Source organism: Rhinichthys klamathensis, unplaced genomic scaffold, assembly GCF_029890125.1.
Source record: "Rhinichthys klamathensis goyatoka isolate OS25496 unplaced genomic scaffold, OSU_Roscu_1.1 h1tg000006l_1, whole genome shotgun sequence".
NCBI lineage: Eukaryota > Metazoa > Chordata > Actinopteri > Cypriniformes > Leuciscidae > Rhinichthys > Rhinichthys klamathensis.
Window position 1 is genome coordinate 5,536,623 of NW_026606559.1, and position 13,320 is coordinate 5,549,942.

A 13,320-nucleotide genomic window follows, 5' to 3' on the forward strand; every position below is an offset into this window, starting at 1 on the left:
GTGAATGCATATCAAATTCTGTCAACATTTATTTTGGTCATATTGTTCAGAATCTGTATTCACTGAAAATCTTCCTGTTTGTGGGAGCTCTCAAATCTATTCATATTTACGTATATTCAAACATTAATGAGACACACAAAATCAATGGTATTTGCTGCCATGTCAGACATGAAGCTATAAATTATCTATTCATCAAATAGTTGTTAATTGTTTTGCATTGACAAAGACCAAAAAAACTCCCAGAAACTTGTGGAAACCTGCTGGGCTCCAAAGCAGAGCTTCTCGCGTGTTTCTGCTAGTGTAAATGCACTGTGACTTGAAATTTCCCGTGCCCATGGCCATTTTTGGCCGCTTAAGTTGCTTTTCAGTTGCTTGTCAAATGCTCATATTGCTTTGAAGAGAGCAGAGTGACACAGATACATCATCAGAGAGATGAATCCAGCTTTGAATGCTGATTTATGGAGCTGTCAGCTGACGGGAGGAGGAACAGTGCTGTGCCACTGCAGGTGTGTAGATGTCTTCTGGCACTGCATTACAACTGCACTCGCTGACCTCCAGCAATGATCCCAGACTGTGGAGTGCTGATCTCAGATCTCTGATGAGCAAGGAAATGTTGAACAAAGACATTATTCTGAACCTAGATGGTGTGTTGAATGGTGTGATGGTGCCCCGTAACTTGGGAAGGAATCATCTGACACTCTCACTTGCCTTAAGTGATGTGACTAAAGCTCAACATTTGTGGTGCCCGTGTGAGGCCAGAGTAAGAGCTGTGTGTTTTGGGAAATGGCTTGTGCAGCACTACTGTACATGAGGTAATGATGTAGAACGCTGCAGTTCTGGGATTTTCCTCTGATTTTGATCTTAGATGTTCTGTTCTCCCATGATAAAGCCTTTGTTTGTTAGTGTTTATTAGGGGCTAATTAGATTTGGTAGTGTTAACTGATGTTAATTGATAGGTCAGGAAGGACGAATTGGAACTTACTGTAGATTCCCCAGAGAGTGTGTGTGTGAATAAGTTTGAGATAATTAAGTCTTATAACACAAGTGTGTATGTTCATCGCTCCATGACTGAAACTGTTCCGATCAATTGATAAGAGACAATGTGAGAGAGATTCTGAAGTGACAAAAACAGCTCTGCTCTGTTGAAAGACACTGCTCTCTCTCTCTCTGTGTGTGTGTGTGTGTGTGTGTGTGTGTGTCAGTGGGTTTCTCCAGTGGCAATTGTAATTGCTGGACCTTTACATCATCTGGAGAGCCACTGGCCATGTTTTCCCTGCTGACACTGGCTGTTTCTGTAATGCATGTGGACACGTTCCTGTCCTGAGTCTCATCCTACACACATCCCATCTTGAAAAGTGAAGGAGAAACATGACGTGATGGTAGTGTAGGTAGCACTTTATTTTTACAGTCCTGTTTCGCATGTACAAACTATGGACTTATTGTAGTAATGACATTAACTAGGCAATAACTAGGTACTAACCTTGAACCTAACCGTAACCCATGTTTTTACCTTATTACTCAGTACTTTTGTGGGTAGATATACTGTAAGTACATAGAAAGTGCACGTACTGTGAAATAATGTGTAACCATAGTGTAAGTTCTTCTAGCGTATTTTGATGTTAGCCATCTGAGTGACTACAGCCAGCTGGACCGTCTGATATCAAAGCACATATTGCTTTATTTCTGTAAATGTTTGTTGTTTGTTCATGTGCAAACGATTCAAGCTGTATTTATATCTGTGGTGGGCCAGTCAGTCAGTGCTGTGAAGCAACACAAAGTTAAATATATTTTAGACTTACATTTTTAGGTGATTGCATCTGTTTTTCCAGCCCGTTCTCATCCTTTGGCGTCATACATGTGACACTTTGTACATTTCGTTGAAATCTTACGCACATGGCATCCTTTAGCATCAATATGAGACGCAGAACCCAAGGCGTCATACAGGTGACGCTCGTCTAAATCCGACGCACATGGCATCGTTTAGCGTGAATATGAGACGCAGATCCCAAGGCGTCATAACCGTACCCTACCCCAGACCTAAACCTACCCATAACAGTGCGTGTTATATTGACGCTAAAGGATGCCATGTGCATAAGATTTCGACGAAATGTCATATGGCGTCACCTATATGACGCCAAAGGATGAGAATGCGTTGGTTTTTCAGCCTTTGAAGTAATTTTATGTTTGACATTTATAAATACAGAGCACAAATTACATTTGTTAATTGGTTCTTTGGCATGAATTGCAGTGGCTTTCTTTACATTTCATGTTTAAGAGTGGTATATTTACAGAAGTTATGAGAGGCGTCTACTGCGAACTGGCATTGACGTTTAAAATATTAATCGTAATAATGTTCATTAAAACATTTAGGCATTTTATTTCAATGTAAGTGTCCTTTGACTTCCTTGGTAATCAAGCAGATATTGTACTGATCTGTCTCCCTTTAGTTAAAGGAGAACTCTGGCGCAAAATTAACCTTTGGTCTAAAACATTGGTCAACCGTTCTCTGAGATTTGTTTTCATGATAATCGAATTTAAAGAGTTTTATCTCTAAAAACTGTTTAGCGTATAACGCTCGTAATGGGGGCATATAATAAGTAAAAAGAAATCGCTAGTTAATACCACTAACAAGGCTCAAAATAGCCCTACACTAACACAGTAACATAATGAGGGTCCCTACATGCAAAACGAAGCATTGAGAACTTTGTAAGTGTACAGACCGTTTAATAAGAAGATGAAGATAAAGACAGTCCACTTCGTGTATACAGACAGGAGCCATCTTTGGAAAACGCTCTCGACTAATCAAACCACGAACGACGTGCTAAGTGAGCTGAACTGTATGAAGTTCAGTGAACTTCTGAACTGTATGAATGGCGTTCGTGGTTTGATTAGTCGAGACTGTTTTCCCAAGATGGCTCCTGTCTGTATACACGAAGTGGACTGTCTTCATAAAATATCTTCTTATTAAACGGTCTGTACACTTACAAAGTTCTCAATGCTTCGTTTTGCATGTAGAGACCCTCATTATGTTACTGTGTTCGTGTGGGGCTATTTTGAGCCTTGTTAGTGGTATAAACTAGCGATTTCTTTTTACTTATTATATGCCCCCATTACTAGCGTTATACGCTAAACAGTTTTTAGAGATAAAACTCTTTACATTCGATCATCATGAAAACAAATCTCAGAGAACGGTTGACTAGGTACCAATGTTTTATTAGACCAAAGGTTCATTTTGTGCGGAGTTCTCCTTTAACTACATTAGTTAACATGAAATAATAATGAACTGCACGTATACATCATTTATTAGTCTTTGTTAAAGTTAATTTCAACATTTACTAATACTTTATTCAAATATTGTTAACATTAGTTAATGCATTGTGAACTAACAATGAACAGCTGTATTTTTATTAACTAACGTTAACAAAGATTAACAAATACAGTAACAAATGGATTGCTTGTGGTTAGTGCAGGTTAGTTAATACATTAACTAATGTTAACTAATGAACCTTATTGTAAGGTGTTACCGTTAGTTCTTTACGTTGATCTTGCTCTTTACTCTAGTTCCTCTCTGTCCAGATAAGATGGCTTCATAGTATCTACTGTTACTGCAAAGCCAGATATCAAACTGAAGAGGGATCCTTGAGCTCACCCCATTCCTCTCTGCTTGCTCTGTTCTTGGGTTGAGTTCTCTGATGAGCTGTAACAGCAAAGTCTCTGCTTCTTACAGTCTTAGACTGAACGTTCACACTGTACAGATGAGGTTTTCCTGTTATTTGTATTGGTCAGTCACTGATGGATAGAGGTGCTGTGTCAGTAACTTGATTGATGACCCTGATGGGAGGCTTACTGAATCTTTGGAAAAAATATTGCACAGTGATTGCTGTTGGCTGCATTGGGTCTTTGTATATGCACACTGAGATTGAAGGTCTGAGCGGTGATGTTCCTGATGAGTGTCTGAAGCCACAGCTCTGGCTGAAATACTTTAATCATGTTATTTAAAGGGGTCATTAGCTATGTTGTTTTATTGTTTTATAATGTTTCCTGGGGTGCACTTATAATGTTGGTATGATTTTTACATCAGATATTGCCATAATTTAGAATTAAAAGGCATTTTGTCTACCCAGATTTTCCCCTCTGATTTGAATGCTCTGTTTTAAGGGGCGTATCTGCTATGAGACTTCAGTGTAAACGCCCACTGCTGTGATTGGCTAACATCTTTGCATATGAAATAGCTAGTATATGTGGAACTCTCTCGAAAACTTTTAGCACGTTTGTTACAGCTCTCAAGGTTTACTAATAGTGAAAAGTGTTGATTATAGCATTATATTTAGATCTATAGCATTATATTTAGATTGTGGCATGACAGCTTGCAGTGATAAGCATTGCAGCCGATCACAGACATGTTGAGTGCATGAATGCTGTAATCTCGTCATTGCAACTCGATTTCTGCACACTAACGAATGATTTCATCATAACTAACAGTGCAAACACAATGTAAATAAGAGATTTGTTGATTATAACCAAAGACTATAGATAAAAGGGACTTTTATAACAGGAGTTTTGGCGAGAGTCCAGAACTCAGTCACAGATAAACTTGCACTGTTTGATTGACAGCTCCAGCAATAGTAAAGGGAGTGTTCTTTGATCGCTTTCTATATGTAATCACCGTTTAAATTATTTTCATCCTACTAAAAGAAACAATGTGAAGTTGACCGTTTAGTCACTGGTTTGATTACTGACACAGACAAAGAACATCTGACTTTACATTAATCATTACATATCAGAAATCATTGGTCACAGATCAGGCATTAGAATTAACAGAGTTACTTATATGTTATACTTATATGTCGCATTACTGTCGTGTCCATATTGTAAAAGTCTGTTTGCAAAGCCTGCGCCAAAATTGCGACTGATTTACCAAAGAATCCACAGTGAAATGTACCGAATACAAATAAATAATGCTCAACTGAGACATTCACATTGTTGAAAATAATCCTTTGGAAGTTAGCCTAATGTTATTTTTAGTCCATTGATCCACTGATCGCTCTTCTCTCCTCATCATCTCACTAACACACCAGTGGGCGGGGCCAAAGTTGCAATGATGAAGTAGATGTTGATTTTCTTCTGCAGATGCGGTCTTTCACCTAGGCACATTCCACAACGAGTCGTTCGCGAGGCTTGGATATTATCAAATTTGTTTTTGGACTAGCAAAGTACTTACTTGGACTAGTAAGTAAATCTGAAACTTACAGGATATTCTTATAGTATGATGACCTCTTATATGTCAGAAGCTCAAGGAAATTTAGATTTTGTGTAAAATGTGAAATTATGTGAAGAACACACATAAGCTGAGTCTGTGTGTGTGGATGCAGTAATCGTGTCAGACAAGGATTAGGTGTGCCGCAATATACCGGTATTGACAATAACTGTGATATAAAAACATTAAATATTGAAATTGTGTAAAAACTGCACATATGATGATAATGAAGTGCCACTAACTGGTTGACGAAATAGTAAGTGAAGGCATTGAACCTTAACACCATGTCCTTACCAGATACTATGCAATAAAAGGTATCTTTTACATGTTAAGCAGAGCTTTTGATTTCCTAATCAGCCTTGACGGTGATACGCATTGAACGACAAATGATTGTATTTTAGAAACAGTTTCTACTGTATTTCTGAGATGTCAAGACTGGAACAACAACATACAAAGTATGACAATGATAATCTCAGGTACTGATTATGTGCTTTATTTAATGTTTAAAGAAAGTATTGAGAATTTGAATATCATTTTTACATGACCTTATACCCTATATTGAAAGTGACAATGGATAATTCACCTCAGATCATGAAAATAAATTTCAAAATTTTCAAAATTAAAAGGAAACAAGAACGCTCAAACTGTGAACAAACAAGTGTATTCTATGACAAAGATTGTTTCAGTCATTCAGTGTGTATGTTTGGTCATGTTAAAATGGCGTAATATGAATTTGATTGTGCTTTTCCATTTTGTTGTAAGTGCAGTGCACTTGAAGAGAGACTGCCCACATGCTCTTCTGATTTTTGACAGATTTTGTTGTGTCTTGTAGTCATGTCATGTCTGGTGTGGACAGACAAATTGCTTTTTGCTGGAATCTTACTCCGTCACATCTGGTTAGGACACGGTATAGTGGTTATATAAGTGTCTCCCACTTGTTATAAAATAGAAAAAAGAAGGAACGAAGAATGCAGTGTGTAGATACTACTGCTGCACAAAATCACATTTAAGGAGATGACTCTCTACCCAGTCTGTTAGTTTTTTTTTTGGGGGGTTGGGGGGGGGGGGGGGTTCTGTTGTTAGACATGAGTCTGCAGGAAGTGCTGATCAAAAAACACTATTTCCGCCTCCATACAATCGTATTTCCAGTGTGATTCATTGGCCAGAACTGAGAAACGTTAAATAAATAGGTTAAAGATAAATTTGACTGATATCATCATTTTCTTAATTTCCAAATTTCTATAAATAACTCATAAATAAATAATAAATAAATAAATAATATTTATTTAAATTATATTATATTTTATATAATTATATAAATAAATAACTAATTTTAGTGAATTTGTTTGGTCACAATAATTGTGTAGTTAAAATCTGATATGTGGTAGCCCTACTCTGGATTAGTCAAGTACTTTGTTTTGATTTGTTATGTTTTGCTTGGTTTGTTTTATAAGGGTTTGCGCTGTTAGTGGCTAGTGTATATGCTCTGAAACATTGATGCTTTGATGCTGATGCTGAAACATTGATGCTCATGTGGGGAACACAGGTTCAAGTCCAGTTCACATCATTCCCTAATGTTGTGAACTGTTTCCTAAATGTTTCATATAATGGGACTGGTGTCAAAACGGACATCTTCATTTTCAGCTCTTGTTCAGTGTAGCCAAACATCAAAACAAGAAGATTTTTCCATTCTAGCATATTCATGTTGTCAGTGTTTATTTGGGTTCGGCTGTGTCTAATCCCCATGGTGAAGCGTTTGAGATAGATGGATCACAGGCTGGTGTGTGTGTGTGTGTGTGTGTGTGTGTGTGTGTGTGTGTGTGTGTGTGTGTGTGTGTGTGTGTGTGTGTGTGTGTGTGTGTGTGTGTGTGTGTGTGTGTGTGTGTGTGTGTGTGTGTGTGGATTATCACCTCAGCCGGGCGGGAGATCGTTCAGGTGTCTGGAGGCCCAGCGTCCCTGTCCTTGAGCCTCTCACCTCAGTCTGAGCCGCCACAGTCTATCGACGGACACTCATTAGATTTGTGTGTGTGTATGAACCAGACATGAATCAATGTGGTGTCTGGATACAGCATGCACTAGCGGTCACTCTAACTGACATTCATCAAAAGAGGAGAAAGAACAGGAGAAAAAAAGGAAAAGATATTGGCAGACGGAGAAAGTAATGCGAGAGAAATAAAACACACCGGCTCCCTCCAAACTAGAATGTGTCACGCAGGTGGTTGTAAAAACACACACGAAGATGAAGATAAATGTAAACAGGCCATATTTAATAGGTCCACATGATAATCCACAAGAACAGAGTAGCATACAACTCATCCATGAACTGATGACACCAGACAAACTAACTCAAACGGACCTGAATATTTAAACACAATAATGACATAATGAATTAGTACACAGCGGAATATACATAACAACAAATGACTAACTCGAGATGGAGAAACACAAAAAGTGCAAACTAACATAACCGTGACAGTCTGGTAATGTTTTTATCTTTTATTCTGTTGCTTCTAAACTGTTTTTACTTAATTTTACTTAGAATTTCATACAAGAAGACATCAAGTGCATTTCAATTCAATTCAGTTTTTAGTTAGTATTTTTTTTTACTTGTTTTTTCAAAGAAATCTACATATACAACTACTTTTGTGTAATTTTCAAGTGAAAATAAATGTAGAAATCGATCCAGCACGAGGTGCCAGTCAAAAATAGAAACATGATGACAGGAATGGTTTAGTCCTCTGCAGACTGTTCTTCTTAATCCACAGCCATGATCTCCTAATGGTTTGACCCATCCAGTTTTTATTTTAAGTTTTTAAACAAGCTGATGGGACCTGCCATTCCATCAGCCCCTGCTCCAATTTGACAAGGGAATAGGATTCTGAAATACAGTACACTCTCCATATGAACCTCCCTCTTAGCTATGAGCAGATTATTTGATGAAAGAGGAAGAGGCAGAGGAGTTGAGCAAGGGTTTCTGTGCATGGCCTATAATATATGTAGTGCAGCATCAGCAGATAACTGGAGCTCACATCTCCATTGCTAAGGAGATATCCAGTATTACTGCACCCGCATTCATCACAGGCATCCTGCCTGGGATGACATGGGTGGCAAGTAATTGCATTGAATATCCGCTCAGTACAAAGGCATTCCCCGCACAGCTGAAAGTTTTAATACACTCCAACCAGTTCCTCTGCGCTCTCCTGTAGTGCAGTCAGAGACTTAGAGGTGCTTTACATTACTCAAGTCTAACCTCATGTCGACTTCAGACATTCCTTAGAGCAGAACGTCTCTTGGATTATATTATTCATCACTGGAGATCCCCAGGGTTCGGTTCTAGCCCCCTGAAGTGGGAACACAGACTCAATACACACACCCAAGGGAAACATTTCACAATGAGTTTGCTTTTCCTTTGCTCTTCTTCTGATAAGAATCATAGCAGAACTGTTTACTTGTTCATATTCGTCCTTGAATAGGATATGTCCAGCACAATAGGAAATTGAATAGCAATTCTGGTTTTGTAGACAGGCTGCTTTCAGAATCTGACACCGTGGATTGTGTGCTTTTAAAGAACTTTCAGCCACTGTATCGTGTTTATAGAGCAGGTTATCTCTTCTACTGTAGTCACAAAAAAAAGTTATAAACATGTTACGGTCGTGTGGGAGTCAGAAGTGAATGCACTGAATGCCTTAGACTGCTTTCTTGATAGCCCTAGGACCAGAAATTGTGGGATACAATCTCAGAGGTGAGGTGGTGCTTGAATAAGGCACAATGAGTAATGTAGGGCATCTGAGGGTGGAGGGTCTGCTACATGATCCCACTCTGGTAAAGCACAATGACGACGTTTCCATTCAGAAACTCACACACAGTCACACTCGGCAGAGGAAGGCACCATCTGGAACCTGATACACATTGAGACGCACAGATGCCACTAAAAGGCCCACCATACAGGGTCCCTTAAATTCTATTAAATACTTAAATTAAATGCTGTTAGAAACGTCTTCATTATTATTTCAAGAGCTCTCAAATTTTGGGAAAGAAAAAACGGAATCGTTATTTGGCTTAATGTGATTATTAAACTTCTAAAGCAGTGGATTTAATTAAATGTGAACGCCGCATGCTTCAAAGTAAAATCACGGTGCTGTTACGCATTCTACAGGCTCGTGGTTTCAGAGAAGTTCACAATCAATGAATGTTGCACATTTATGCCAAAAGATTGTTTATTATGAAAATGTTTACTTTATGGTGTTTATATCATACCTGCAAATGCCATATTTCTGCCACCCATAAGCGGCATATACTGTCAGAGAGTAAAATTGCATTTTCATTCAGCCAGTGTATTGAAAAGGCGCTAATGTGCTTTCGAATAATCCAAACCATTAGGATGAAATTTAGATATAAAGTCATTTTAAATTAATATATGTAATATTTTTTTATAATAAGGTCCCATTAGTTAACATAAGTTAATGCATTAACTAACAATGAGCAATATATTTGTTACCGTATTTATTAATTTTTGTTAACATTACTTAATAAAAATACAATTGTTCATGTTTCCTCGGATCCATTAAATAATATTAACAGATACAACTTTTGGTTATAATAATGTATCAGTAAATGTTAAAGAGTCTCTGATGTTAATCCACTGTCGGAGCCATAGCCATGTGTGCAAGTCCTCCAACATATGCAGTTGCACTTCGGGCGACCCGAGATCGAGTCCCGGCTCAAGATCCTTTCCCCGTCAAATTCCCCTCTCTCCCTTTTCCATGATTTCCTGTCTGTCTAGAAAAGGCCAAGTCTTTTTCATTGTTAGATTATGTTAAATAACGTAGTTAAAAAATGGAAGCTTTTTGTAATGTTACCGACTTACACCCTGCCCTAACCAGATGCGATGCAGTAAGATTCCAGCAACAAGCAATTTGTCTGTCCACACCAGATGTGACACGACTACAAAATACGGCAAAATCAGAAAGAAGAAATGGATTAGCAAATAAACAAAAACATAAATATAACCTCTTTAACATGATTAAAAATATATACTGGGTGACTGAAACCATCTTTGTCATAGAATACACTTGTTTGTTCACATTGAGTTCACAGTTTGAACGTTATTGTTTCCTTTCATTTATTTTGAAGATCTGAGGTGAATTATCCATTGTTTCATGCTTTCAGAATGGCAATAAATGATATTCGAACTTTCATTAAATTCTTTTAACATTAAAGCAAGTACTTTAATGATTTTTGCCCCTTACCCCGATTTCTCCCGGCATTTGAACAAATTAACCTTTTTGAATGCTTATTGAAGTGTGCATGTGTGATATGTGAAGCCATTACTGTGGATTTAAGCTCATCCAGACAGAGCGAGCGTTTCACTGTAGAGGAGGAGGAGATATATCACAAACTCCAACCAAAAATTGTTCTTTTATGGCATCACTGGAAAACCCCTTTCGGAACCTTTATTTTTAAGAGTGTGGCCTCTCAGATAGACTTCCTAGGTTATGTGAGAAGGCCATTTACACCTGTAAGAAACGAATATACGCTCTCTGTAATGGTCTTTAATGACCTAGTCTCGCGTAGCCAGACCTTCAGACTGACGGCTGAAGGTCTGGAATTCATAGCAGCTTTCTTTGGCCAAGGCCCGCCCATAAGGCCGTTTGACCGACATGTCAAACAACCAATTACAGTTTGTTTCGTTCAGCGTCACGTTTCGCGGCGTGGAAATGTCCCCACACCAACAGACCGGCGTGCAACAAGTCAGTCAGCATAGAAAATCAAAGGAGAAGAAAACAAGCAGTATCTGTGTATGTCTATGCATAATAGATAGGAGGGGACACACAACTAGTAAAATTGGATCTGCTGGGAATCCTTCTAAATGCTGACAAAGGGTCGGCCAGGCTTGGAAAATAATACTCTTCCCAAATCCCGTCGGCAAACAGGCTAAAATATCTCTTTTTGTCTCCACTAAGTGCCTCAAACAAAACTCCTGGACATCTCTTAAATAGTCTATGCCGTGAACCTCGCATACTTTTGAGAATCCTACGTTTAGCTGATCTTGATAAATGCTCATTGTCACTCATGTAAACACAACAGTTTTTCTTAAACAATCACACGTCTGCGCTTTGTTTCCCGGCGGACCGAAAATAAACGCGACACTCGCGCCCCCCGGAAATCCGATAAAATTCAACCAATCAGATGACGACTTCGACATTCCTGAAGTGTTTCCAGTTAAGTGTACCATATGCATCAGACGTTTAGCCAACGTTCCGTGGGCGTGACGTCTGAGGCTGAGACTATTAATGACCCAGAGATGCTAAAGATGGCGGCCCAGAAATATCACTTTTCATAATGTCCCGACTGCCCAAAAGATCACCTACACTTTCCTAAAACCACATAAATGCAATGGGCTCAAATTAAAATCTGCATGGCTATTAACACCATGACAGCCTAAAATATTAAAATCACAAAATAGCCATTCAGATTGAGGCTCTATATTTAATATCAGGGGTACAGAAATGAACATATTATTGGGTGAGCTGTCAGGCCTGTCTTGATGTGAGACGACAACCCATTACTGTGTCCATTATAGATGATCCTTTAATGTGCCAACACATTAGAGAGGACACGACTTCCACTTACAACCATTTTACCCTTTGAGTCTCTGATGTGAAGTTGTGCTTAATTCTCTTTCCATTTTCGAGCACAACTGCCCTCTATCACCATCCTGTCAGAGTGATATAGATGGATGACATCTAGACCGCACACATTCACTCATTTCACATCACGCGGTCCACCATCCAAGTGTTCTCGTGCTCCAGCGATTGTGATGATTTAACACCATCGATGCATAAATGCATAACACCATAAACTCTGTTGTAACAGTAATAATCTTTTTCTTTTGAGTTGCGATTAGTGCAGGACAGGTGATGATGTTGAATATGATTTCAGTGTTTAATGGGTCTTATTTCTGTTGAACCACCCATGATTGCCTCTGAGCGCAGGTGCTTTTCAGTAGTGGAATGAAGACACGTGAAAGTAGAGAATAAAGCTATTGAATTCTTGTGTTTGCATGAGCACAGACCCAGAGATGAGCTTTAACATACTTTAGGAAGGTCCCCATGCAAAAGGCAGCAGGAGTCACTAACACATCGCTTGTACAGTAACAGATATGAATAACCCATAAGACTGAGATCACTCTTATCACTGTCTTATCTCTGTCTGGTATTTATCTTCAATTCTCTTTCATTTCACAGGAGCTGAAGACGGTCCGTGCCTCTGTTGCATCCTCTGCACTAGTGGGATGGTCATGGAGATTTGATGGTGATGGACTCAAGCTGCTCTCTTTTGGACTTGCTCTGGCTGCCATAATCATGATTTTTGTGATTGAGCTTCACTGACACTGTAAATTCATCTCGATGTGTCGGACAAGGCCTTATAAGAGTGTGGAGTGGCCCAAGGACTCCGAATACCTATGTCTTGTGTTTTAAGGTCAAGTAAAGGTAATTTATGTTGGATGGTTAGTAATATTTCTTTATTCTTTTTTTCTTTCTTTCTTTTTTTGCTGCAGATTAAAGACTCCAATTTTAAAGTTTAAAGGTTTTAAAGACTGAAACCTTTTTTGCTTTCAAGTGACAGCAATCGTTGTGATGTTTTAGAATAGCTTTCTTTCTTTTATTTATTTTTTTGTTTTCTTGTAGAAATTGAAGCCCCTTTGCCTTTAAGGACAGCTTAAAGCGTCTTTGGCTTTCTGTTAATTTTCAATCCCAGCAGTCATTCATTTTCGGGCCAGGTGTTCTCACTGTTGGCTTTGAGCTAAGAGCAACAGACTCTTCCCATCTTTGTTCCCAGCAAAAAGCATGTCTAATAAATGACTCCACACACTCTTCTCTGTCTCCTTGGTTGTATTTCTGGAATGTTTTCTCAGGGATTCTGGCATGAGGAGGTCAGTCGCTTTTTTGTGTGCTTTTAAAGCTACAGTGTGTTTATGACCTGGCATGGTGTGTGTTATCATCCGTGTTCTTGAATGTCAGATTCATTGAAAATGTAATATTCTTGTTGACATAATGAAG

At 38.6% G+C, this 13,320-nt stretch overlaps 1 protein-coding gene across 1 annotated transcript in view; it reads left to right on the plus strand.

Annotated features, from left to right (window-relative positions):
* Positions 1 to 12,828, plus strand: part of cdkal1 (CDK5 regulatory subunit associated protein 1-like 1) — a 474,679-nt gene extending 461,851 nt beyond the window's left edge. Inside the window, exon 15 of the mRNA XM_056257716.1 lies at positions 12,505 to 12,828. Coding sequence (XP_056113691.1) covers positions 12,505 to 12,648 — 144 coding nt within the window. The 3' untranslated portion in view covers positions 12,649 to 12,828. The remainder of the gene's footprint in view (positions 1 to 12,504) is intronic.
* The last annotated feature ends 492 nt before the right edge of the window (positions 12,829 to 13,320 follow it).